We start from the raw sequence: 25,552 nt of genomic DNA, 5'->3' as shown, positions 1-25,552 counted from the left end.
CTCTGGGCCGACCACCACCAGGAGTCCCGGGCTCTGGGCCGAGCACCACCAGGAGCCCTGTCTCTGGGCCGAGCACCACCAGGAGCCCCTGGCTCTGGGCCGAGCACCACCAGGAGCCCCGGGCTCTGCTGCCAGGCTGGGCTGTCGCTGCCTTGCGACGAGCCCCACTCTGTCTGCCCTCCTCCACAATGTCACATTGTCTGCCACCCTGACAGGAAGAAGATGAAAAGGGTATGGAACGAAGGGAGGAAGCGGCAGGTCTGGAGCGAATGGACCCAGGAGCCTGCATGCTGCCTACATTGCTGATGCCGCTGTCTCCAGGCAGGATTATGAGAAAACTCGGCCTCCAGTCTTTGTTAGATGAACAGACAAAAGAATTTGATGCCAAGGCAGTTATGTTCTCATCAAATGCTGTGACAGAGCTTAGTTAACCTCAGTGCCAGCGTCATTGGGATGTTCCTCGTTGCTGAGTTTTGACTTTGCTGCTGGACTGTTCGTCACAAAGACAGATGCGGATCGGTCAGGAGAAATCACATGGAGACCACTGGCTTCATCTCTCCTGGGGGAGAGAAAACAAAACACGTGGCAGGAGGATATCAGTCAACATACACCTGAAACATTCAGAACCTGAGACAGGGGGCAGCATTACGTATCTCCCAGTGAGAAGAATTCAGGTGTGATCAAACTGAAGATTAGATAAAGAAATAATTGACTAATCTGAAATGGCTAATATGTAAAGGGTACTAATTCAGAGAGAGAGAGGTATTGCACATGCTGCCAGCATGCTGACTAACAGAAACTTGACTGAATCTGACTGTAACCTGCACAGCTCCCTGCTGTTTTATTGATGTACAGAGTTGATTGACATCTTGAAGCATTGAATGCTGTCACTTGGAGAAAAGCAAAGGCTGCCTGGTTGCTGAGCTGTCGGTGATATTCAGCAAACGGTGAGCTCCCAGTTTTGAAGAGGGGCTAGATTGTTGGGGGATGGGGTCTGATGCTGCAGCAGGCTGCAGTGTGCCAGGGAGACGGAACCACCAGTATTCCTGAAGGAGAGGCTGGACTCTGTGATCCTGGCTGGGCAGAGAGGGGTAGCAGCAGCAGGAGGACGTTCTCTGAGGAAGGGGACAGTATCTATCAGGAGCTGCATGGCCATCAGACACCTGCAGTCGGTTATGAAACGGATCTGTCTCTGTGCTGCCTCTCTGTCAGTATGTTTGCTTTCTCTCTCTCCCTTATATTTTCATCCTGCTCACACTGTGCTATCGTTAAATAGCGTTGATGCTGCATTGCATTCATTCGAATGAGCACGTTTTAAAAACCCACTCATTCACGAACTGTAGGTGTTGTCGGGTCGCTACTGGGGAACCTTCAGCATTTAATGTATTGCTACAGCAAATCAGTCAGTACTTTTTTAAAATAATCAGCTTTGTATGAGTCTGATTTTACATCTCCTTGAGCCTGCAGGAGGGTCCTTGGCTATGTTTATTTGCGAGCCAGGAGCAAAGTGCTGTCACTGTACTATAGAGGACAGCGTGAGGGGAAGGGACCCAAGGCTACCTCAGGCAGAATGGGGATTGAACGGGGCTGCTGGTATCCATCAGATCGACATACTAACCATCTAAACAACTGAGCTAACCGCACCCCTCTATGGTTTTACATGCCTCCATGTAAAGAAAAATAAAAGTAAAAGTGATTTATGAAAAATGTATGAAAAATGCTGTTTGTTATACTTTTGTTTTAACCACACAACAGATGGGAACTGTCTATAGATTGCCAGATCTGACCGGATAGATACTGTTGGAATTGCTGTTTCTGCCCACTGTACCTTGTGATGTTACAGGGATCTTTCATTAGACATGACATTAAGACTCAAAACCCTTACCTACACGGATCAAATCTCTCTTGAGATGAATAAAATAAAAATTTTCATTTCTGTACCACTCTGTGAGATGGTTTAGCTCAGTTGTCTGGATGGCTGAAATATTTGTGAAATAGAGTGATACTACTAGTGTGTGTTCAATCCCTGTCCTGTCTGAGGTTACCTTTCTCCTTGCCTGGGGATATGAGGACCCTTAGGTTAAAGCACCTTTAATGAGATTGTAATCCCGTGCTCTGGTAAGATTATAGTTACATTACCTTTAGGCCTATCTCCAGGATATCCCATCTTTGAAATGGATTAGCTATTATAATGTAGCATCAGGTTCTGTAGGAGAAACTCTGATAGAGGACACAGTGATCATGACTGGATAGTCTGTCCTTTTTGTGGTGTTGATTTAGGGACCAGAATTAGTTAGGACACCATGTAAATAAACTACACCCACATACGATAAGTTACTGCTAAACTTTGCCCCAGTCAGTGTTATTTCACTTTAATGTTGCTCAAATAATTTGGATTATATATCTGCACTGTGTTGCCACATTCACCATAATGTTGTTTTCCGCAGATTTCCTGTTCTATGGCCTGCACATCTCACTCTGGACATGATGTGCTTCCCAGTACTATGGGGGTCAGTACACCTCTTCCCTCTGCCCCTGTCGTCAGTTCTGCTCCTGTTCTTTTACTCTCTATTGTCACCTTCACAATCTTTGGTGCCTGTTACCACCAACAGGGACATGTTCAATTGATTCCTCTTGCACTCTTAGTTTGCACTCAGCTGCTACTTGCACCAACCAAACTGTCCACTAGGTGTGGCCTGGTCAATCTGAAACCAGGGAATTTGTCTTTACATTTATATATACCTTTTTCATATATGTCATTTGGTTTTATTCTGAAAATTATTTCATTTATAAATGTGGAAATTTGGTAGTGTATGGTATTGAAACTTATAATTCTTTAACATTTTTTCTGCTCAGTATTGTCATATAGAGCCCAACCACAGTATTTTTTTGCACTTAGTGATACATTTTAGTTTCTAAGTTACTCCAGATAGAACTGCATAGTACTACACACGTATGGTACTTATGGTACAGTACATCATTTCAGCTTGTTCAGTTTTTTTTTGTTCATTCGTAGCTAAATTTGCTGGTGACACAAAAATAGGTAGGTAGTGAGTTGTGAGGAGGAGCCCACAAGGGGATGTGGATAGGTTACATGAGTGGGCAACAGTCTGGTAGATGGAGTATAACATGGGAATGTGTGAAATTGCCAATTTTAGTAGAAAGAAAATAACAGTATATTACCTAAATAGTGAGAGGGTGAAGAGATCTGAGATGCAGAAAGATCTGGGCATCCTAGTGCATGAGCCACAGAAAGTTAGTGTGCAGACACAGCAAGAAATTAGGAAAACTAATAGAATGTTGTGGCTTATTGTGGAGGAGGTTTAATGCAAGAGTAGAGAGATTGTGCTTCTACTATAAAGAAGACATTGGTGAGATTATATCTAGAGTACTGTGTACAGTACTGGCCAACAGACTCATGGAAGGATGTTAATGTGTTGGAAGCAGTTGAGACAAGGTTTTCTAGACAAAACCTGGAATGAGTGGATTGCCTTATGAGGAAAGGCTAGATAGGATATGCCTGTATTCTCTGGAGTCTGGAAGAGTCCGAGCTGATTTAATTGAAAGATTTGAGATCCTGAGGGCACTTGACTGGGTGGATGTCAAAGAGATGCTTCTTCTCTAGGAGAATGTAGAACACGATTTAAAAATAAAGGGTCACCCATTTAAGACAGAAATGAAGATTTTTTTTCTAACATAGGGTTGTGAGTCTATGGAATTCCCTTCCTCAAACGGTAGCATATACAGAATCTTTAAATATTTTTAAGGCAGAGGTAGATAGATCCATAATGTACCATGGTGGCTCAGTGGTTCTCACTGCTGCCTCATAGCACCAGGGGCCTGGGTTCTGTCTGTGTGGAGTTTTCATATTCTTCCTGTGTCTGCGTGGATTTCCTCTGGGTGCTCCAGTTTCTTCCTACAGTCCAAAGATGTGCAGGTTAGGTGGATTGGCAATGGGAAATACAGGATTAGAGGGATAGGGTAGGGGTTTGGGTTTGGGTGGGATGCTGTTTGAAGGGTCAGTGTGGACTTGATGGGCTGAATGGCCTGCTTCCACGCTGTCGGGACTCTATGATTACCAAGGGAATGAAAGATTATCGGGGGTGAGGTGGGGGCGTGGTGCAGGGATCAGACCTAATTTTCTTCCTTGTTTGTATGTTTGTGTAAATGTCCAATGGAACTTAACTCAGCCTGTAACATTCATTCCTGTAGGAGCCTATAATTCATTTGAAGTCACTTTACTTAAAATCACAGTTTTCGGTAACTCAACTATAACTCTAAACAAGAACTTACCGTAGTGCCATTGAGTATTTAATATTATCCATAGAAGGTGAATGGGGTGTAACGTTCATCTGAAAGCCCACCAACAACGCAACTCCAAACTGGAGCATCAGCTTAAATTTTAATTCTATAAGTGTCTGAAGTGAGATTTGAATACTCACCCTTCTGACTCAGGTGAGTGCCACTACCTGAAAGCTGATCAAAATAGCAGAGATAAGACTTTGTTAAGAGTATGCTAAGTCTGACAACATCACCAGCATCAAATTCCTCTTAATAGCTATAAGCAGGTGCCCTCCTTAAGTTGATGATTTTGGATCAAGTGTATAGCAAAACATAGCCACTACGTTAGAAGAGCTATCAGAACACAAAAGAGACCAAAAAGTGCTCATTACATGGTCATGTCTCCCATTCCTAAGGCCTCCTTTATTTTATATAGGTTTTTATAGATGCACCATAGAAAGCATTCTGTCTGGATGCATCACGGTTTGGTATAGCAACTGCTCTGCCCAGGACAGTAGGAAACTACAGAGAATTGTGAACACAGCCCAGTCCATCTACCATCTATTGACCGCAAATATAATTCTTGCAGCCGCCATAACCAAAGACATCTCCCACACCGATTATAATCTCTTCCATCAGGCAGAAGATATAAAAGCTTAAACATACATATCAACAGATTCAGGAACAGCTTCTTCCCTTTTGTTATTTGACTTCTAAATAGATGGTCTCAAATTTTAAATTTAAATGTTAATCTCTCTCTTTGTGTGCCTTCTCTGCAGCCGTAACATTGTATTTCTCGCTCTGTTCTGTTACTCTAATGCACTTTGTATGGTATGATCTGTCTATATTGCATGCAAAGCAAAACTTTTCACCGTACCTAGATACATGTGATGATAATAAATCAAATCAAATCAAAAATCCTGATATATATACCCTGCTTACTCCATTACTGAAAGAAAGTCTCAGGTCCAAAGCAGGCACGTAGTATCTGGATTGAGCTGGAGTCTGCAGAGATCTAGGATAAATCTCCAGGACGCTGCAGCCATTCCCCTAGGAGAAAAATCATCGTCGTATTAACAATGTAATTGTTCCTAACAAAGGTTCTTTGGACACCTTTGCTTACTTTTCAGAAAAATCCTAAAGATTGGCAGAAATGTCAGGCTCAAAAACAATAATACTGTCAGGGTGTTTCACCTTGTGGGGCTTTTCTTTAAAGAAAGTTGCTTCATGCAATGTTGGTGTCACTATCTATGCTATCATTTATTACCCATCACTACTTGCCCAGAGTGCTGTTACAAGACAATCCCATTGTAGGCCAGACAAGGTAAGGATGGTAGATTTCCTTCCCTAAGTGACATTAGTGACCAGATGGATTCTTAATGACAATTGAACATGATGATGTGGTTGCCATGAGGCCAGCTTTTTATTCAGATAGTTATTGAATTGGAATTTTACAATTTGCATGATGTGATTTAAACCCATTTCCCCAAGACACTAGCGTGGAGAATTACTAGTGCAGTGACTTTATTATATTACCACTGCCACCACCTTGCTCCAATCACTGTGCTTCCCTGTTTGTCACAATGTATGCCTGGTATGCCCATTGTTACTTCTTGAACCGGAGCACGTGGTTTAAAAATTTAGGGATCTCCCATTTAAGACTGAAAGGAAAAGTTTTTTTTCTCTGTGATTTGTTAGTGTTTGGAATTCTCTTCCCCCCAAGAGCAGTGAAGGCTGGGCTGTTGACTATATTCAAGGATGAGATTGACAAATTTCTGACAAGGAAATCAGGGAACACGAGAGTGGATTGCAGGAGTTGTGGATAAAAGCAGGAAAATGGAGTAGAGAACACAATCAGATCAGCCATGATCACATTGAAATGCCTACTCCGGGTTCTGGTTCTTTTGTTAGGAAATTGGAGTTCAAAACAGAAAATTCTTGTCCTTTAGCAAGACTCTTAATGTCTAATTGGTTACCTGTCTCATTGTGGTGGTCAAAATTGTCGGCTTCAATCATTCCATGACTAAAATGGGCAAATGTAGGAACAGTGTTGGGGAACAGTCCAACTATACTGGCTGTAACATTGTATTCTTCGCTCTGTTCTATTATCCTAATGCACTTTGTGTGTTATGATCTGCCTGACTGCACACAAAACAGAACTTTTCACTGTACCTAGGTACTTGTAACAGTAATAAATCAAATCCAGTCAAAAATCCTGATATATAGCCTATTCACTTCATTACTGAAAGAAAGTTTCAGGCCCAAAACAGAAGCATAGGATCTTGTATTGAGCTGGAATTTCCCCTCCTGTCTGCCTTCCTTCCAGACCTCAACAGGGCCCAAAAATCCTGCCCTGTGTTTCAAAAGTGGTTAATTGTGGTGTTCTGCGGTTGTGATAGGGGCTGTAGAAATTCAAACCTTTCTTTAATTTTTTCAGAACCAGGACTGGAGTAAGTATGATGAGAAGCTGTTACAAGCTGTGGACAGCAGTGACCCTGAGAAAGTGGCTTCCCTCCTCAACAAAAGGACTCTTCTCACGACAAAGCTCGACCCTGAGGGACACTCAGCGTGAGTCCCAAATTGTCTTTCTCGATTTGATATTTGGGCTATTTGGTCTTCAACATGGTCAAGAAAAGCTGGAAGATGAGCTTCCTGTTTCAGAAAGAAAAGAAAGCACAAGACTCAGCTTTATCCGTGCTTCCCAATCTTAGCAATCGTCAGCAGAAATTTCGCCTTCCCACAATTTTGCCAGTGAACCATTAATGAGGGAAATAAACACGGCAGTTGAAAATCTAGCTGATTGCAATTAATAGCGAGTGCATTGGGATCACAGTCATGAACACTCTTTAGCCATTATATTGCCTCTGTTGGCAAAGGTCAGTCTGATGATGTTGTATTATCTTGGGAAAGGCAGAACAATGTAGCACTTTGGGACCCATTCCCATTGCCTATTGGCTGAGAAAATCTGAGACCACATGGGTTTGTGCCACCGTCTAGTGCTCTGCATCACGAGCACCTCAGTCAGCACTGGCAGTCAGATCCCCAGGAGACTGACACTGTTTGGCATGCAGTACTATACTTCGGGTAACATAGGTAAGGAGGCAGTGGGGAGCCGGTTACACTGGCCACCCCCTCCATCCCAGCACTTTTCTTGTGAGGAACCCAATGTTTGTCTGTTCCCTGTGAGGTGATGATGAGTCTGTGACCAGGTCAAGGCCAGAAGGTGTAATTTGATGTGGGAAAGTGACTGCTCAAGATGGGAATTTATCTCCTGAGCTTCAGTTAAAAGATGGGTCACAGCACCATGAGTAGGCTCAAGTGTGAGTTCCTCTCTTGCTATAATGAGTGTCAATGGGATAAATATAGACTCTTGTATTGCTGTAAAATTCATGTAAATTGATTATTCTTTCATGAAGTTAACATGGATGGTTAGGCCAGCATTTTTTTCATTTCAAAAATATACTTTATTCATAAAAACATCTATGTATATAGTCACAAACGGAGTTCTATTTTGTACAGTAGCACATCAAGGAAACAAACAAACGTTGGAGTTTGACTCTATCCGAAAAACCAAAGACCTCTCTTACACATGCAAAACTATATTTACATAGATTTGAGGCACCGGGAGGGTCTGATAACTGAAGAGACTCTCATTTACCTTCAGCAGGAAGACCTTAGACAGTGCTCTTTCCCCACTGCGCCTTGGTGATAGCTGCCCCAAGCTTTAGTGCGTCCCTCAGCACGTAGTCCTGTACTTTGGAATGTGTCAGTCTGCAATATTCGGTCAAGGTCAACTCCTTGCTCTAGAAGACCAACAAGTTTTGGTAGCATTTATTGTCCATCCCTAATTCCCTGTAAGAGGGTGGTAGACTGTAGGCTGTTTTCTTGAATGGCTACAGTCACTCTTGTAGGTAGATAAGTTATAAGGTTGGAATGGCTTGATTCAGTTGAGTGGCCCAGTCTTGGCTCAGAATGGCTTTTGGATCATTTCATACTCATTGACAGGCCAGATTTAAATTTCAGCTTTATTACTTGAATAGTGAGATTTGAACCCATGCTTCCAAAGCCTTTGGATCGCCAGCCCAGTGCCATTACAATCCTGCCACCAATTCCCTGGGAAAAAAAGCCATGGCTCATGGTGCATCTTTTCACCATTGAAGTCAACGGGAGAGCACTGCCAATTCGCTGTCCCCCATTATCCACAATCTTACAGTGTGTGACATTAACAACGGGCATGGGAATGCATTTGTATGAAATTCTGTTCACTGTTTTTGAACAGAGGTGTTTAAACCCGGAATAAACAAGCCAAAACACTCATTAAAATAGGTGACATTGGAATGCTAAATGGGCAGGATGAGGTTAATGTTAGCCCCAGTGAAGAGACCCGAGAGAAATACATGCCCATCACCCACTGGTGTATGGATTGCTGTTTGCACCATTGTAGTGTGCTGCTCTCAAGATACACAGATAGCAAGACCTGGACATCAACCAGGTGTGCTGATAAGTGCCAAGTAACATTTGCATGATGCAAATGTCAGGCAATTATCATTTCCAACAAGAGAGAATTGAATCACCTTTCACTCAAGGATAGAGGGAGGAACTTAATCTTAGAGGCAGAGGATAAGGGTGAGATCCTAAATGAGTACTTTGCGTCAGTATTCACCCAGGAGAAGGATATGGAGGATAGTGAGATTTGTGTGGAGCATGCTAATATGCTAGGGCATTTTGAGATCAAGAAAGAGGTGTTGGGTATCTTGAAGAGCATAAAGGTGGATAAATCCCTAGGGCCTGGTGGTATCTACCCCACGTTATTGAGAGAGACAAGAAACAAGATTGCAGGGGACTTGACCAAGATCTTTACATCCTCGCTAGCCACTGGAGAGGTCCCAGGGGACTGGTGAAGAGCTAATGTTGTTCCTGTGTTCAAGAAGGGAAACAACGACAAATTATAGAAATTATAGACTGGTGAGTCTCGCATCAGTGGTTGGGAAAATATTGAATAGAATTCTTAGGGATAGGATTTACATGCATTTGGAAAAGCATGGCCTAATTATGGACAATCAGAACGGCTTTGTGCAGAGCTTGATTGAATTTTTTGAGGAGGTGATGAAGGTGATTGATGAGAGTAGATCAGTGGATGTTGATAAACATGGATTTTAATAAGGCTTTCGACAAGGCCCCTTATGGTTCGCTCTTCCAGAATATTAGGATGCATGGGATCCATAGGGACTTGGCTGTTTGGATTCAAAATTGGTTTGCCCACAGAACGCAGAGGATGGTGGTGGAAGGGTGTTTTTCCGGTTGGAGGTCCATGACTAGTGGTGTTCCACAGGAATCTATACTGGGACCTCTGCTGTTAGTGATATATATATATAAATGTCTTGGATGAAAGTGTAGATGAGTGGGTTAGTAAGTTTGTAGACTACACTAAGATTGGTGAAATTGTGGATAGTGTAGAAGGTTGTCAAAGAATACAGCCGGATATAGATCAGTTGCAGATATGGATGGAGAAACGACAGATGGAGTTTAATCCAGGCAAGTGTCAAATGCTGCACTTGGGGGATCAAAGGTTAAGGGAAATTATACAGTTCATGGCAGCACCCTTAACAGCGTTGTTGTACAGAGGAATCTTGGAGGTTTCCTATTCCATAACTCCCTGAAAGTGGCCACACAAATAGATAAGGTGGTGAAGTAGGTGTATGGCATGCTTGCCTTTATTAGTCAGGGGATTGAGTACAAGAGTCAGGAAGTGATGTTGCAACTTTATAAAAATTTGTTTAGACCACACTTAGAATATTGCATTCAATTCCAGTCGCCACATTACAGGAAGGATGTGAAGACTTTGGAGAGGGTGCAGAAGAGGTTTGCCAGGATGCTGCCTGGATGAGAGGGTATGAACTAAAAGGAGATGCTAGAAAAACTCCTGTTGTTTTCTCTGGAACGGCAGAGACTGAGGGAAGATCTGATAGAAGTCAAATGATGAGATGCATAGATAGGGTTGAGAGTCAGAATCATTTTCCCAGAGTTGAAATGCCTAATGCTAGGGGACATGTATTTAAGGTTAGAGGGGAAAAGTTCAAAGGAAATGTGAGGGGCAAGTTTTATTTTACACAGAGAGTGGAAGGTGCCTGGAACATATTGCCAGGGGTGATGGTGGAGGCAGATATGATGGAGCGTTTAAGGGACTTTTAGATAAGCTCATGAATATGCAAAGAATAGAGGGATATGGACCAAGGGCAGGCAGAAGGGATTAGTATAATTTGGCATCATGTTTAGCATAACATCGTGGGCTGAAGGGCCTGTTCCTGTGCTGTACTGTTCAGTGCTCCATGTTCACCTACCCTTAACATTCAATGGCTTTACCAGATTTAGATCCCCCACCCCCATCCATCTTCTCGGGTTACCATTGACTAGAACTTTATTTGGACGAGCCTTATAAATACTGTGGCTATAAGAACTATTAAATAGCTGGGAATTCTGTGGTGACTAATTCATCTCCTTACTCCCTGTTGTCTGTCTGCTATCTACAAGGCACAAGTCAAGAGTGTAATGGCATCTCTCCACTTGCCTGAATGAGTGCAGCTCCAACAGCACTCAAGAAGCTTGATGCCTTCCATCAGGCAAAGCAGCCCACTTGATCAGCACTCCATCTACCATCTCAAACATTCACTCCCTTTGTCAGTGATGTACAGTAGCAGCAGTGTGTACCGTCTACAACATACACAGCAGTAATTCACTAAGAGCCTTGACAGCACCTTCCAAACCCATGACCTGTACTGCCTTGTACAAAGATGACCGATGCACCGGAGAACCACTATCTGCAAGTTCCTTTTCAAGCCACTCACCATCCTGACTTGGAACTATGTCTCCGTTCCTCCGCGGTGGCTGTGTCAAAATCCTGGATCTCCCTGCTTAACAGCACTGTGGGTGTTTCAACATAGCAAAGACAACAGCCATCATCACTTTCTCAAGAGCAATTAGGGTTAGGCAATAAGTGCAGGCGTGAAAGAACCAGCTATATTCTATGAACAAATAATTTAAAGAAATTATATTTTGCTACACTTCATTCACGTTTAATTATTGTCATATTTATATTAGGCATTGTCCTTTACACAAATTTAGGATTGCTGAGATTGTTGTCCTGAAAGAGTAAAAGATTAAGGGGATATTTTATAAATGAGGAACTGAGTCAATGCAACCTTGCCAAAGCCTTGACCCGCTTCACAAAGTGTGCAGTCCAGAATCGAATACAACCCTCAGATGAGGCCTAGTCGGTTAAATGTAACTTGCTTTTGTACACGATGTATCTGCCAGTAACTCAGCAGCTCAGCTCATTTCTACCTCAGGTACCACCTGGCAGCAATGAAGGGCTACGAGGACTGTCTGGAGGTCATCCTGGCACATGGAGTGGACATCAATGCCCTAGATGGCTCAGGTAAACACTTCCCATTCTGAGGGTTTCACGGGTGAGGTGGACCAGTAGGATTTGGGTGGTTGGGGGTGTGGGAGGTATTCATTTTCTGAAGGGGACCAGAGTGGGTGGGGCGGGGGGGTAGTTGGGAGGGCTCCATGGCACCACCAGATGTTTACAAGTTTCTCTTGAGTCTCTGCAGGTTGATATCCCAAGTTCTGTCAGTCCATAGGGAGCATCTTGAGCAAATTATATTTCCTATTGTGCAAGTCACTGTCACACAATATCAGCACTTTTGTGACAGCTGCTTCGATGTAGCAGTGGTCAAATCAATTCCCTCATTCTGTTGTGTGTTCATGGTCAGTGAGGTGTTGGTTGCAGGGTGCCATTTCTACAGCTAGAAACTGGAGGACATGAGTCTGGGATGTGGGTCTTTTGTCCGTTCTTGTAAAGCCACCTGTCACACTTGCTAACTACCTTGTTCTGGGTGAGATTTTCCAGCCAGCCTCCAGTTTCCTCACATGATAGAGCACAGATTAATTAGCTAGAGGTAGGCACCCATTGGCAGCCCAAGATGCTAATACCCCTGACTGGCCTTCCCTATCTGTGTAGGTGAGCTGCACTCTATAAAGAGATTTTCTCCTTCCTCCCACACCTTATCACTCCCACATACAGTGGTGGCCTGACTTCCATTTCTGTCTTTTTATGAAAGTTTTTAAAAAGTAGCTCAATGGATGCCCTCCCAGGTACTACAGCATCCTATTGGAAGTTCTCTAATTGGCAGTTCAATTTCTGGAGTCTGCCCATTGCCCTGTAATTGAACAAAAGCCCATCTTCTTGCTTAGCATTTGCACACGTGAAAATCTTAACTGAAGTTTTCCCTTGTGTTTCTGACCTGTGCCCTGTTTCCCATCTTTGTTGCAAAATTTTATCAGAAGTGTCAACAGAGCCAACATGGTTTTGTGAAAGAAAAATTATATTTGACAGAATAAAAACCAGGAAAATCAGAATCAAAAACAGAAATTGCTGGAAAAGCTCAGTAGGTCTGGCAGCATCCATGGAGAGAAATCAGAGTTAATGTTTCAGGGTGAGTGTTGATTATACTTGACAAATTTGTTAGTGTGCTTCAAGGATCTAACAAGCAGTGTTGAAAAAGAGAAACTATTCAATAAGCTGCCACATAAAATGGAATTGTACAAGATACAAGCTCACAGTATTAGGGGTAAAGAAACAGCATGGATTGAGGATTGCGTATACACAGAAGACAGAGAGTCAGGATTAATGGGTCCTTTTCAGATTGGAAAGACCTAACTGGTAGAGTGTCACAAGAATCAGTCTGAGGGCCTGAGTTATTTACTCTCTATACGATAGAGAGGGCAGAGTGTAATGTATCCAAATTTGCTGACAATGCAAAATATGTGGGAGGGTTTGTTGTGATGATATAATGAAGCTGCACAGGGGATATAGATAGATTGAATGAATGGGCAAAAGCTTGAAAGTTGGAGTTTTATGTGGGAAAGTCTGAGTTCATACACTTAGGCAGGAAGAATCAAAAGGCAGACTATTACTTGAATGGATAGAGACTCCAGGAAAGTGCAGCACAGAGGGATCTGGGTGTTTTTATAGAGTCATACACTGCGGAAACAGATCCTTCGGTCCAACCAGTCCATGCCAAATGTAATCCCAAACTGAACTAGTCCCACCTGCCTGCTCCTGGCCCATATCCCTCCAACAATTTCCTCTTCATGTACTTATCTAAGTGTTTTTTAAAGGTAACTGTGCCCACCTTGGGAAGTTCATTCCACACGTGAACCACCCTCTGTGTAAAAAATTTGCCCCTCATCTTTTTTAAATCTCTCTCCTCTCACCTTAAAAATGTGCCCCCTGGACTTGAAATCACTTATGCGTAGGCAAAAGACACCTACCATTAACCCTATCTATATCCCACATGATTTTATAAACCTCTATAAGGTCACCTCTCAACCTCCTGTGCTCCAGTGAAAAAATTCCCAGCCTATCCAGCCTTTCTTTATAACTCAAACCCTCCATACCTGGCAACATCCTGGTAAATCTCTTCTAAATCCTCTCCATCTTAATAATATCCTTCCTTTGACAAGGCGACCAGAACTGGACACAGTAAGCCAGGAGAGGCCTCTCCTGTACAACCTCAACATGACTTCCCAACTCGTATACTCAAAAGTCTGAGCAATGAGGGCAAACGTGCTAAACACCTTCTTAACCACCCAGTCTTTGTGACGCAAACTTCAAAGAATTATGCACCTGCACCCCTAGGTCCTTTTGTTCTACAACGCTAACCAAGACCCTACCATTAATTGCATAAGTCCTGCCCCTGTTTGTTTTACCAAAATACAATACCTCGTGTCCATGAAACACAAAAAGTCACCTCCAGCAAGATGCCACCACCAGACACATATTCCTCTCCCCTCCTTGTCCGCCTTCCACAGGGACCATTCCCTCCGGGACACCCTGGTCCACACTTCCTTTAACCCCAACACCCCCCACAGCCCTACGGCACCTTCCCCTGTAACCGGCGAAGGTGCAGCACCTGTGCATTTATCTCCTCCCTCCCCAGTATCCAAGGGCCCAAACATATCTTCCAGGTGAAACTGCACTTCCCAGGATCTAGTCTACTTACTGCATTCATTACTCACAATGTGGTCTCCTCTACATGGGGAAACGAAGTGTAGACTGAGTGACAGCTTTGCAGAACATCTACATTCTTCTTGCAAAAAAGACCCTGAACTACCTGTTGCCTGTCACTTTAATGCACCACCCTGTTCCCTGGCCAACATCTCTGTCTCTGGCTTGCTACAGTGTTCCAGCGAAGCTCAGCGCAAGCTGGAAGAACAACACCACATTTTCCACTTGGGGACCCTACAGCCCTCTGGGCTCAATATCGAGTTCAATAATTTTAGGGCCTAAACTCTAGGCCCAGCCCTGTACCCACAGACCAGGCCTTGTTATCACATAGCCTGCCATTATACACTACCTATTGTTAGTCACTAATAGTCCTTATTAACAACTATTCACGCTCCCAGCCTAATCGTTATCAACTCCTTTGTCTGTCCAACTGTTCTTCTCTCTCTTTAGGCTCTATCCTAGAATTTACTTCCTACCCCACCCACCTCCCTATTTTCTGCATATAAACTGATGTTTTCCCAGCCACCATCAGCTCTGAGGAAGGGTCACCGGACCGGAAATATTAACTCTGTTTTTTCCTTCACAGATGCTGCCAGATCTTTTCCTGTTTTTCCAGCAGCGTTGTTTAAGTGTCTGGCCTGTCTAATTAAGAAGATAGACCATTAGTGAGTCTAAACAAAAGAAGTAATTGTCTAAAGTAGCAAGTTAGTTTATTGATGGTTGATATTAATAGTTGCGGTTAACATTAGCTTGCTAGGCACAATTATGAGAGAATTATTGGGAGCTGTATGGAATACATCTGCTCCTTTTAGTTATTTATGCAGAATTCAACTGTCTTCCCACAAAGACTGTGTCACATCATGGATTGGGTGTAGCTCAGTGTAGCATGAACATTAAACTCCTTCAGAATAGAAATGTTCAGATTAAAGAAGGAGTTTGGAGAGTCAATAGGGTAAAAGAGCTATCACTGTGATAATAAGAGGGGTTTTAATTTAAAATCATTCCCAAAAGGACCAGAAGTGGAGAGAGAGGAAATGTCTTTTATAGTGAGTAATTACTGCTATCCTGCATTTAAGCAAGGTTTCAGGTGGTTGAATAAATAGGTTAATGACAATGTTCCAAGAGTGCAAAGGAATTTAATGCAACAAAAGTGCACTAAAAATAGCAGACTGAGGAGATGAAATGGTAGACATGTTCTTTTTATGGGATGCTATTGGAGAACGAACTCCATGGGCAGGGTTTGGTGCTGATCTTGGGCAGGAGCCTGAGGTGGTGACGCAGTGAATTTCCCGACACTGACTGGTGCAACGGTTTCTCACCCCATTGTCCTACACTTGGCCATTCTCCTGGACACTGGGTCAGATATGGAAAGGCCACCCATCCTCAAGTGGCAAATAGTTTGTTAACTCTCTTAAAGGCTGGTTTGATGAAAGGGTGACCAGAATTTTCCTGTGCCCCTCACCACTCCAGCACAACAAATGCTTCTCAGTGGCAGTCTTGGGGTGGGGAGAGCAGGGCTCCAGAATCACTTTCAGGCCTACCCCACAGCCTCCGTGCCTACTTGTCCCAGCTGTGGCTGTAATGGTCAATTGTAGCTGTGGCCATTTCTTTTTGTTAGATTTTTAAACTGTGCTAAGGGCCTCTCACATTAGAGGTGTCCTCTGTCTCACCTACCATGGAGCTGGCTGCAACCCTTTTCTAAGTGGGTGGGTTTCCTGTTGACCCTCTAGCTTTGGGATGGTATCCACAATCCTCCATTGGGTCATGACCCTTTGGTTACTAATTGGCCAATCCTGCAAAGAGTCACCATTGGGTGATAATTCCTGACACCCTGTGGGTTAGGACCCTGTTTGATCCCTGATCTAAGGATATGGGGTAGGCCATTTAGTACTGAGATGAGGAGAAATATCTTCACCCAGAGAGTGGTCAGCCTGTGGAATTCTATGCTTGAGAAAGCGGTTGGGGCAAAAACATTGAATACTTTCAAGACGTAGTTAGATATAGTTCTTAGCTGTAGAGGGATCAAAGAATATGGGGAGAAAGTAAGAACAGGCACTGAGTTAGATGATAGTCTGTGATCACACTGTATTCTTTATTTAATGAGTAATGGGTTGAAGGCTTAGGGAAAGTGACGTTGATACCAAGATGAGATCAACCATGATTGAATTCAATGGCGGAGCAGGCTTGAGGGGCTGAATTATCTACTCCTGTTCCTGTATTTCTATATTTTTATGTTTCAACCAAGAAATCTTCACAATCTCTTCTATCTGGTGTGTTTGTCTGATTATAATCTAGGGTTGAATGCGTTACATTTGGCAGCAAAATATGGCAACCATCAGTGTCTGAGGAGACTTCTTCAGGTATGAAAACTCTGAGATAATCTTTGTTTATATTGGAGGGGAAGCAGCTAAGAAAACCTATAATCTGTGTTTATGAAGCACAAAAGATGGGTTAAGGCCTGGAGCAGATCAGCCATGAACTTACTGAACTGTGGAATAGGGTTGACGAGCTCCTATTCGTGTTCTTATTTCTTATGTTCTTATGTTATTCTGAGAGAGAGTCAAAAATCACATGACACCAGGTTATAGTCCAACAGGTATATTTGAAAACGCAAGCGTGGAGCTGAGCTCCAAAACCTTGCGTTTTCAAATAAACCTGTTGGAACTATAACCTGGTGTCACGTGATTTTTGACCTTGTCTATCCCAGTCTAACACCGGCATCACCGCATCATCCTGAGAGAGGCCATTTCCAAAATTACAAGCAGGCCTGTGTTCCGGAATGAGTCAGAAATCATACAGATTTCCAGATGTAAGGCAACAGCCTACCTCAGGCCCAGACCTCAACAGTAACACTGTGGACACTTGCACAAGGTTTATTACCTGTTCATGTCCTTTTCTTACTTTGGATATTCTGTGATTGCTAATAATCAGAATTCCCAGATTTCGGTGCAACTGACCTTTCCCTTGTGCCACAATTCTTACTAATGTCTGGCTGTATTGCATGGTCACACACAATGTTATTTATATAATTGTTTGGACAGATTCTGATGTGCTCTATTTGTTTTTAGCTTTGATCCCTGTATATTCACTTGCATCAAGCCATATTCACCTATCATCCTTGTGCCTACTGAATGTCACTGCCTCCTGATTTCATGACCTTTTCCAAATCCCTTCATGGCCTCCATCCTCTCAATTTCTGTAGCCCTCCTCCAGCCATGTCATATCTGTGCGATTCTGAGTTTCAGGTCACTTATGCTCCTTTAATTTTGTTTGCCCCACTTTTGAAGGCCTTGCCTTCAGCTACACACTAAACTCTGTATTTAAACGAACAGCAGTAATCAGAACCAGGCCTTTCAACTCCTAAAACCCATTCTGACATTCAATGAGAGCTGATTGTTGCCTTAACTCCACTTTCTTGCATGTACAACCATCACTTTCTCAACAATCAAAAATCTGTGCAATGCAAGCTTGATTATATTCAACTACCTAGCCTCCATTGATCTCTGGGAAAGACAATTCCAAAGACTAACAATCTCTGAAAGAAGAGAATGCCTCCTTTTCTCCATTGCAAATGGGAACCCTTTTATTTTCAAAATATTCCACCCAGTGCCAGACATCCCACAAGGGAAAACATCCTCTTAGCATCCACCCAGCAAGCTCCTTCAGGATCATCTTTGGCTGAATATCATCACTTCTCATTCTTCTAAACTCCAGTGGCTATGGTACCAAACTGTTAACACTTTTCTCATGAGGCAGCCCTTCAACCCATGGATCAGCTAAATGAACCCTCTCAAATCTCCTTTCAATGCTAGTATACCCTCCCTTAAGTAAAGGACCAAACTATAGACATTAGTCTAGATTCTTCCCCTAAAGACTGTCTGTCCCTTTATCTTTTTTTTAGTCATTCTTCAAATCTACCACTTTAATAATGTTTTTAGTCACTTGTCCCGGGATTGCCATCTGTGACTCAGTGTCAAATCTTTGTCTGTTAATGTTCCTGTGAATCATCTGGGACTTTTCACAATATTAAAGAGGCTACATAAATGCAATTTTTTACTGTTATGGTAATCGTCCTCACATTGTGTCAGTATCTCTGAAGGTTCAGGAATCATACTGTTCATCATTTGGTGTTTGGGTGGATTGTTTTAATATAAAGCTGAGAGAATGATGTGCTGAGATAGTAGGAACTGCAGATGCTGGAGAATCTGAGATAACAAGGTGTAGAGCTGGATGAATACAGCAGGTCAAGCAGCATCAGAGGAGCAGGAAGGCTGACGTTTCGGGCCTAGACCCTTCTTCAGGCCTGCTGTGTTCATCCAGCTCTACACCTTGTTATCTAGGATGATGTGCTGGTCAGCCTGAGTGCATAATTCTTTCCAGTTTTCATTTCCATTGATTTTTTTTGTCTAAGACAATGAAACTTCTGTTCTTAAGACCCCAAAGGAATGAAAAGTCAAGTTGAGTTTGGTGCCACATTATCTCCACCATCAATTCATTCTTTGAGCAATAAAGGACAAAATTCTCCAGGGTGTATTACACGAGTGGGCACCAGGCAAAGGCAGGCCAGAAACTCTGGACTCAGGACTCTGAAATCCCTTCCCATTTACACATGCCTTCCAGCAATGAAACATCCTGAAAAATGACCACTAGGTATAGATATAGGAGGGCTGTCATGTTCAGTGAGAGAGTCACACCTTGCTGTTTGTGTAATGATTGTCACCACTTAATCTCTAGTTGAATGTAAGAACCCAAGAGTAGCAAGAGTATCACCAAGAATAGGCCTTTTGGCTGCTCAGAATTATGTTAAATCTGTTTGTGTTTTGAACGCCACATTCCTATCTACACCAGATTATCTTTGATACACCTGCTGACAGGAATCCGTTCACCTATGTGTTAAAAATATTTATTAACCTCTAAGGTTTTGGAGCAGATTTGTAGCTCGGGTTGTGGGTGTTGAGGTTATTGAAGTTGGTTGGCTCGCCGAGCTGGTTTCTTGTTTCACAGACGTTTCGTTACCATGCTGGGTAACATTCTCAGTGCAGCCCCCGATGAAGCGTTGGTGTGTTTTCCTGCCTGGTTTTTAAACTCTGGGGTCGGTTGAGATGGATTGCCTCACTTCCGGGTTTCCTTCGTAGTGGTGTGTATATGGGGTCGAGTTCAATGTATTTATTAATAGCATGCTTTGTGGAGTGCCATGCTTCTAGGAATTCTCGTGCTGGTCTCTGCCTAGCCTGTCCCAGGATTTTGGTGTTGTCCCAGGCGAAGTGGTGGTTCTCCTTGTCCATGTGGATTGAGATGAATGACAATTGGTCGTGTCTTTTTGTAGCCAGTTAGTGTTCATGTACCCTTGTTGTTAGTTTCCTTCCTGTTTGTCCGATGTAGTGTTTCTCACAGTCTCTGCAGGGGATCTTGTCAATGGCATTGGTCCTGTCCATGGCGGGGAGTGGGTCTTTAGTTCGGCTGAGCAGTTGTCATAGGGTTGATGTGGGCTTGTGTGCCACTCTGATGCCCAGCGGTCGTAGGAGTCTTATGGTGAGTTCCAATGTGTTCCTGATGTAGGGTAGTGTGATGAGTGTGTCGGGGCGTGTAGTATCTTCCTGATGTTGTTAGTGTAGGCAACTTCTGACCCAATTCTTTGGATATCCATTATCCTTGTAAACCTGGAAGAGGTATTCTTCTTCCTCTTGGCGTAGTTCCATGTTGCTGCAGTGTGTTGTTGCCCTTTTAAATAGTGTTCGCACGCAGCTTCGTTTGTGTGTACTGGGATGGTTACTGTTGAACTTCAGTACCTGGTCTGTGTGTGTGGCTTTTCGGTGTACTTTCGTTTGCAGTTCCCCATTTGTCTTGCACTCTACCAAAAGGCACAACCAATACTCACTCATTTCAATCCACATGGACAAGGAGAACCACCACTTTGACTGGGACAACACCAAGATCCTGGAACAGGCTAGGCAGAGACCGGCACGAGAATTCCTAGAAGCATGGCACTCCATGAAGCATGCTATTAATAAACACATTGAACTTGACCCCACATACATTCCACTATGAAGGAAACCCAGAAGTGAGGCAATCTATCTCAACGGATCCCAGAGTTTAAAAACCAGGCAGGAAAACACACCGATGCTTCATCGGAGGCTGCACTGAGGATGTTACCAAGCATGGTAACGAAACGTCTGCGAAACAAGAAACCAGCTCGGTGAGCTAACTAACTTCAACAACCTCAATATTCATTGATCCCTTGTGATGCAGAGAATTCCAAAGTTGCACAACTTTCTGGGCAAAAAGAAAGTCCTAATCTCTCTCCTGAAAGTGTGACCCTAATTTTAAATCAGTTAATCCCAGATCTGCACTGACTCAAAAGAGGAAATATCCTTTCGCTCCCACCTTGTTGCTAACAACATACAGGATGTTATACACTTCAATCAAGTCACTCCTCACTCCTCTAAAATCCAGTGGAAACAAGGCCAACTCCCTCATAGGACAATGATCTCTTTACAGGTATCAATCTGGCAGTCCACCTCTGAACTACCTCCAATGCTTTTACATCCTTCCTTAAATAGACCAAACTGTACACAATATTCAAGATGTGGTCTCACCACTATCCTGTATAACTGAATTATAACATCCTTACTTTTATGTTCAATTTGCTTTGAAAAAAAAATCGCATTCCATTAGTCTTGTTGATTACAGGCTATACCTGCATACTGTCTGGTCTCATGTAGCAGAATACCCAAATCCCTCTGCACCTTGGAATTTCAGTCATTTCTCCATTTAGTAATAGCTTGCCTTTTTATTCTTCCTGTCAGGGTGAACAACTTCACATTTTCCCACATTATATTCCATTTACTAGATTGTTGTTCACTCACAAAACATATCGATATCCATCTTCAACTTCCTTATGTCTTCTTTCCAATTTGTAGAATGTTGATTCTTTAGCACATACCTACGGGATTGCACTTCCACATCTTTCCAATCAGACCAAGGCCTGTTTATACATTCTCTCTGTTTTCTGCCAACAAGTCAATCTTTTGTCAACACTAATATATTAACTCCAATGCCATGAGCTTTTATCATCCCCAATAACCTTTGATATGGCAGCTTATCAAATGCCTGCTGAAAATCCAAATGCAGTACATCTGCAGACCTTCCTTTATTCACAGCACATGTTCCTCCTTTGAAGAACTCCAGTTAATTGGTTATACATGATTTTGCTTTGATGGAATCATGCTGACTCTTCCCGAATATCTGGAGTATTTCTAAATATGCAACTAAAATCTGTTTAATGATGAATTCTAACACTTTCCCCGTGACAGAAACTAAGCTAACTGAGCTATGGATTCCTGTTTTCTGTCTCCCTCCCTTGAATGGAGGAATTATATTTGCTACTTTCTTGTCTGGCAGGACCTTTCCTGGATCTTGGAAACTTTGGAAATTAAACCAATGCATCAACTACCTCATAAGCAAACTCTTTGAAAGCCCTAGGATGAAGTCTATCTGGATCTGGAGCCTTGTCAGTCGCAGCTCTATCAGTTTGCTCAGTAATACTTCCCTTCACTAAGTTCCTCTCTCCCTTCACATCCTGATTTATAGCAATTACTTTGTTTTTGTGTCCTTTATAGAGAAGACAAAAGCAATATATTTTTTCATTTTATCTGCCATTTCAATATTGTCTACTGTTAACTCCCCATTCCCACTTTCTAGAGGATCCAACACTTTACTTACACTTTTATTTAAGTACTCCTGTAGAAACTTTTGCTGTGTTTTTACGTTCCTAGCTAACTTCCTCTCATAGTCTAATTTTTTCCTCCTGATTAACATTTTCATCATTCTCTACCATTCTTTACATTCTAACCAATCACCTGACCATCTTTAAGCAATCAAATGTTTCCTCCAACAACAACAAAAACCTAAACGTTAAGAGCAGGGATTGGGCCATTTTTTCCCTCAAGCCTGTTCTGCCATTTAATTGGGTCATGGCTGCCCTGACTGTGCCTTTAACTGCAATTTCCTGCCTACCCACCCCATACTCTTTGACCCTTGTTAGTCAAGAGTCTGTTCACCTCTGTCCTCAAGATATCATTGACTCCACCTCCAACGCTGTCTGGGGAAGTGAGTTCCACAAACTTACAACCTTCTGAGGGAAAAAAAATCTATCTCTATCTTAACAGAGAGATCTCTTCTTTCAAAATGTTGTTTCCTAGTTCTTGTCTCCCCCAAGAAATAACTCCACAGAGGCCAATATCCTGTTACCAAGTCACCCTTTATTTACATGTGGATAGTGCTTGAAACTGATCCAGCTCCCTCAGAGCCAGCTCTCAGAGTGAACAGAATCCCTGACACTCCTGTTCTTATCTGTCAGCCAGGGCTCCCTGATTGGATCAGATTAACAGACCCAATCAAGGAACTCAGATTCTACGAGGTCCACCTGGCTGACCTTGTTACAATCAACCCACAATGGGAAACATACTTTCGGTATCCACCCTAATAGGCCTCAAATCCCCTGATATTAAGTACAGAGCTCTGAATAGCCACATTCAAATCTCGATGAATGTGTGTTTTACGTAGTGAAGAGTGGATCTAGTTTGGATAGAACACTCACTATTGGCTCACCTTGGCTAATTCAAAGCCATATATAAGTTACACAAATACTTGGTTCAGGGTCGCAGTCCCACTTAGAGATCACACAGAGGCTGGGAGAACCTGATGTTGCTGTTAAATGAATTAACAGTCCAGTATCACTAACAGGACAATATCACTGAAATTGATGTGCAAAAGGCATTCATTGGGAACAGCTTGGAGCACAACACTAAGGTTATTAAATAAACGGGCTTAGGATCAAACAAACAAAAGGAACAGCATAGGACCACTGTTACTATGATGTGCTGTTGTGGGGTAAGGTGGGGAGTGGGAAGCAGGGTAGGTTCATGGTTGGAATTGTGGTGGTGTTGTGAGAAGAGGGAAAGTTAGAGAGCAAGTGGGGGCAGATGAGGACATTTCTGTGTGTACGTGGAGAGGACATTCACACAACACTGAAGATGAGACAACACTGAAACAGATGGAATTGATGGCAGAAAGCAAATATTCCACATAAGACAAGCAGAATTGTCCCTAATTTCTATCCAACATTTATCTCATAATCAACTTCACTAAATCAGGTTACCTTGGTCACTATCTTTGCTGTTTGCAGAATCTTATGCAAAAAGGCATATCCTTCATTGCAATTGTATTTACATCTTCTGCCTACTTCATTGGCTGGACACCCTTGTGTTGTGAAAGGTGCTTTATAAACACAAGTCTTTCTTTCTTTAGGAAAAATGCACAGTTAATGCAGTGGACACTTATGGGAGGATTGCATTACATCATGCAGGTCAGTGCCTTTCACAGTTGTCATAGTTTTATTGCGGAATGACATGCTTAACAGTAGTAACCATGGAGTTGCTGGGACATGGCTCGAGAGCGACACGTCATATTTGCCATTCTCAATTTGGAGTAGAGTCAAGGACAGGACAAAGAGACATCATCATTTTTTTCTCCCTTGACTGTGGTCAAGTACCCACAGGTTAAGAGGGCACCTCCTGCTCAACTGGGCACCATGCAAAGGAAAAAGTGCTTCTAAATTGTCCTGAGCACAGTCTTGGGTCTAGACCTTATCCTGATCCTGCTCTAAGTGGATTGATCCTGATCTTAATCCTGGATTTCCACAGGGATAGCTGGGGTTCCTCATGAATAGTTTACTGACGTTGAAAGACAGGCTGCCTTCTCATTCAAAGTTAAGTCCTGGAAGGGTGGCTCTTTGTTGAGGTGGCTCTTAAGTGGGTAGGGAGGGTAAGGCATTGAAATTAATTCTGTTTTGTTTTGTTTAACGTATATGACAAAAGGACTGAAAGAAGTGGAAACCAAAAGAACTGCGGATGCTGTAAATCAGGAACTTCAATGCACCACCTCGCTCCCTGGCCAACATCTCTGTCTCCTGCTTGCTACAGTGTTCCAGTGAAGCCCAACGCAAGCTGGAGGAACAACACCTCATTTTCTGCTTGGGGACCCTACAGCCCTCCGGACTCAATATTGAGTTCAATAATTTTAGGGCCTAAACTCTCCCATGTCCCCCCACCCCCACCCCACCCCACACACCAGGCCTTGTTACCACATAGCCTGCCATTACACACCCCCTGTTGTTAGTCACTAACAGTCCCTATTAACAACTATTCACCCTCCCAGCCTGATCGTTAGCAGCTCCTCTGTCTGTCCAACTGTCTTTCTCTCTCTTTGGGCTCTATCCTATCGTTTTACTCCCTACCCCACCCACCTCCCTATTTTCTGCACATAAACTGATGTTTTCCCAGCCACCATCAGATCTGAGGAATGGTCACCGGACCCGAAATGTTAACTCTGTTTTCTCCTTCAGAGATGCTGCCACCTGCTGAGCTTTTCCAGCAACTTTGTTTTTGTTCCTGAAAGAATTGGAGATGTGTACATTTATTCTCTCACTCACACTTGAAGGTCAAACACATTCAGCAGATGCATTGTTTTTTTTCCTGCAACATCAGTGATGTTTTTCAGATGAAGAGGCTGAAAGAGCAAATTCCAGAGGGACAACCCAGCATTGGTTGCTTTGAACTTCTCTAGGAATTTCAAAGGGTTGCCGTCTGTGTATCTCAGGATCGTTCTGTGCCATTGTTGAACGCAGATTTCAAAATGCTGGAAAGCTAGTAGGAGAGTTGTAGTTTCTTTCTTGACCTTTTCTGATGTTTGTTGAGTTTTCTCAATAGCCAATTGGACAGTAGATGCCAAAATCATTTTTCTGGAGGAGGCTGGTTGCAACACCCAATCAATAGCATCAACGGACACTCTAAAACATTTCCTGAAGCCTGGGCTGGTTAGTATGGGCTTGGTCACCATGTTGGCTTTCAATTTTGTAAAACTCTTGTTGCGGCTCTGTCCACACCAGGTGTGATTTCTTTCCAGTGCATCTGGCAGTGGGATAGGTAGGGTGCTGAGGTTTGGGACAACATTTTGGTAGAACCTGCGCAGCCTTAAGAAATACATGATTTTCCTCTGGCTTTTGGGAGTGGGAAAATCAATAGGGACGCATACTTTGGCTTCATCTCCTGGACTGTCACTGTAATTTATCAGATCATAGAATCCCTACAGTGTAGAAGCACACCATTCAGTCCATTAAGTCCACACTGACCCTCTGAA

The 25,552-nt window shown here is 43.0% G+C and overlaps 1 protein-coding gene across 1 annotated transcript in view; it reads left to right on the top strand.

Moving 5' to 3' along the window:
* Positions 1–1,148: 1,148 nt before the first annotated feature.
* LOC109921048 (ankycorbin-like) overlaps positions 1,149–25,552 on the top strand; it is an 87,066-nt gene continuing 62,662 nt past the window's right edge. Inside the window, exons 1-5 of the mRNA XM_048613892.1 lie at positions 1,149–1,211; positions 6,719–6,849; positions 11,628–11,716; positions 16,649–16,713; positions 23,663–23,720. Coding sequence (XP_048469849.1) covers positions 1,149–1,211; positions 6,719–6,849; positions 11,628–11,716; positions 16,649–16,713; positions 23,663–23,720 — 406 coding nt within the window. The remainder of the gene's footprint in view (positions 1,212–6,718; positions 6,850–11,627; positions 11,717–16,648; positions 16,714–23,662; positions 23,721–25,552) is intronic.

The sequence above is a fragment of the Rhincodon typus genome, chromosome 29, assembly GCF_021869965.1.
Source record: "Rhincodon typus isolate 14 chromosome 29, sRhiTyp1.1, whole genome shotgun sequence".
In the NCBI taxonomy this organism is placed as follows: Eukaryota; Metazoa; Chordata; class Chondrichthyes; order Orectolobiformes; family Rhincodontidae; genus Rhincodon; species Rhincodon typus.
Note: the sequence above shows the minus strand (reverse complement) of the source record. Positions and strands in the feature narration are given on the sequence as shown.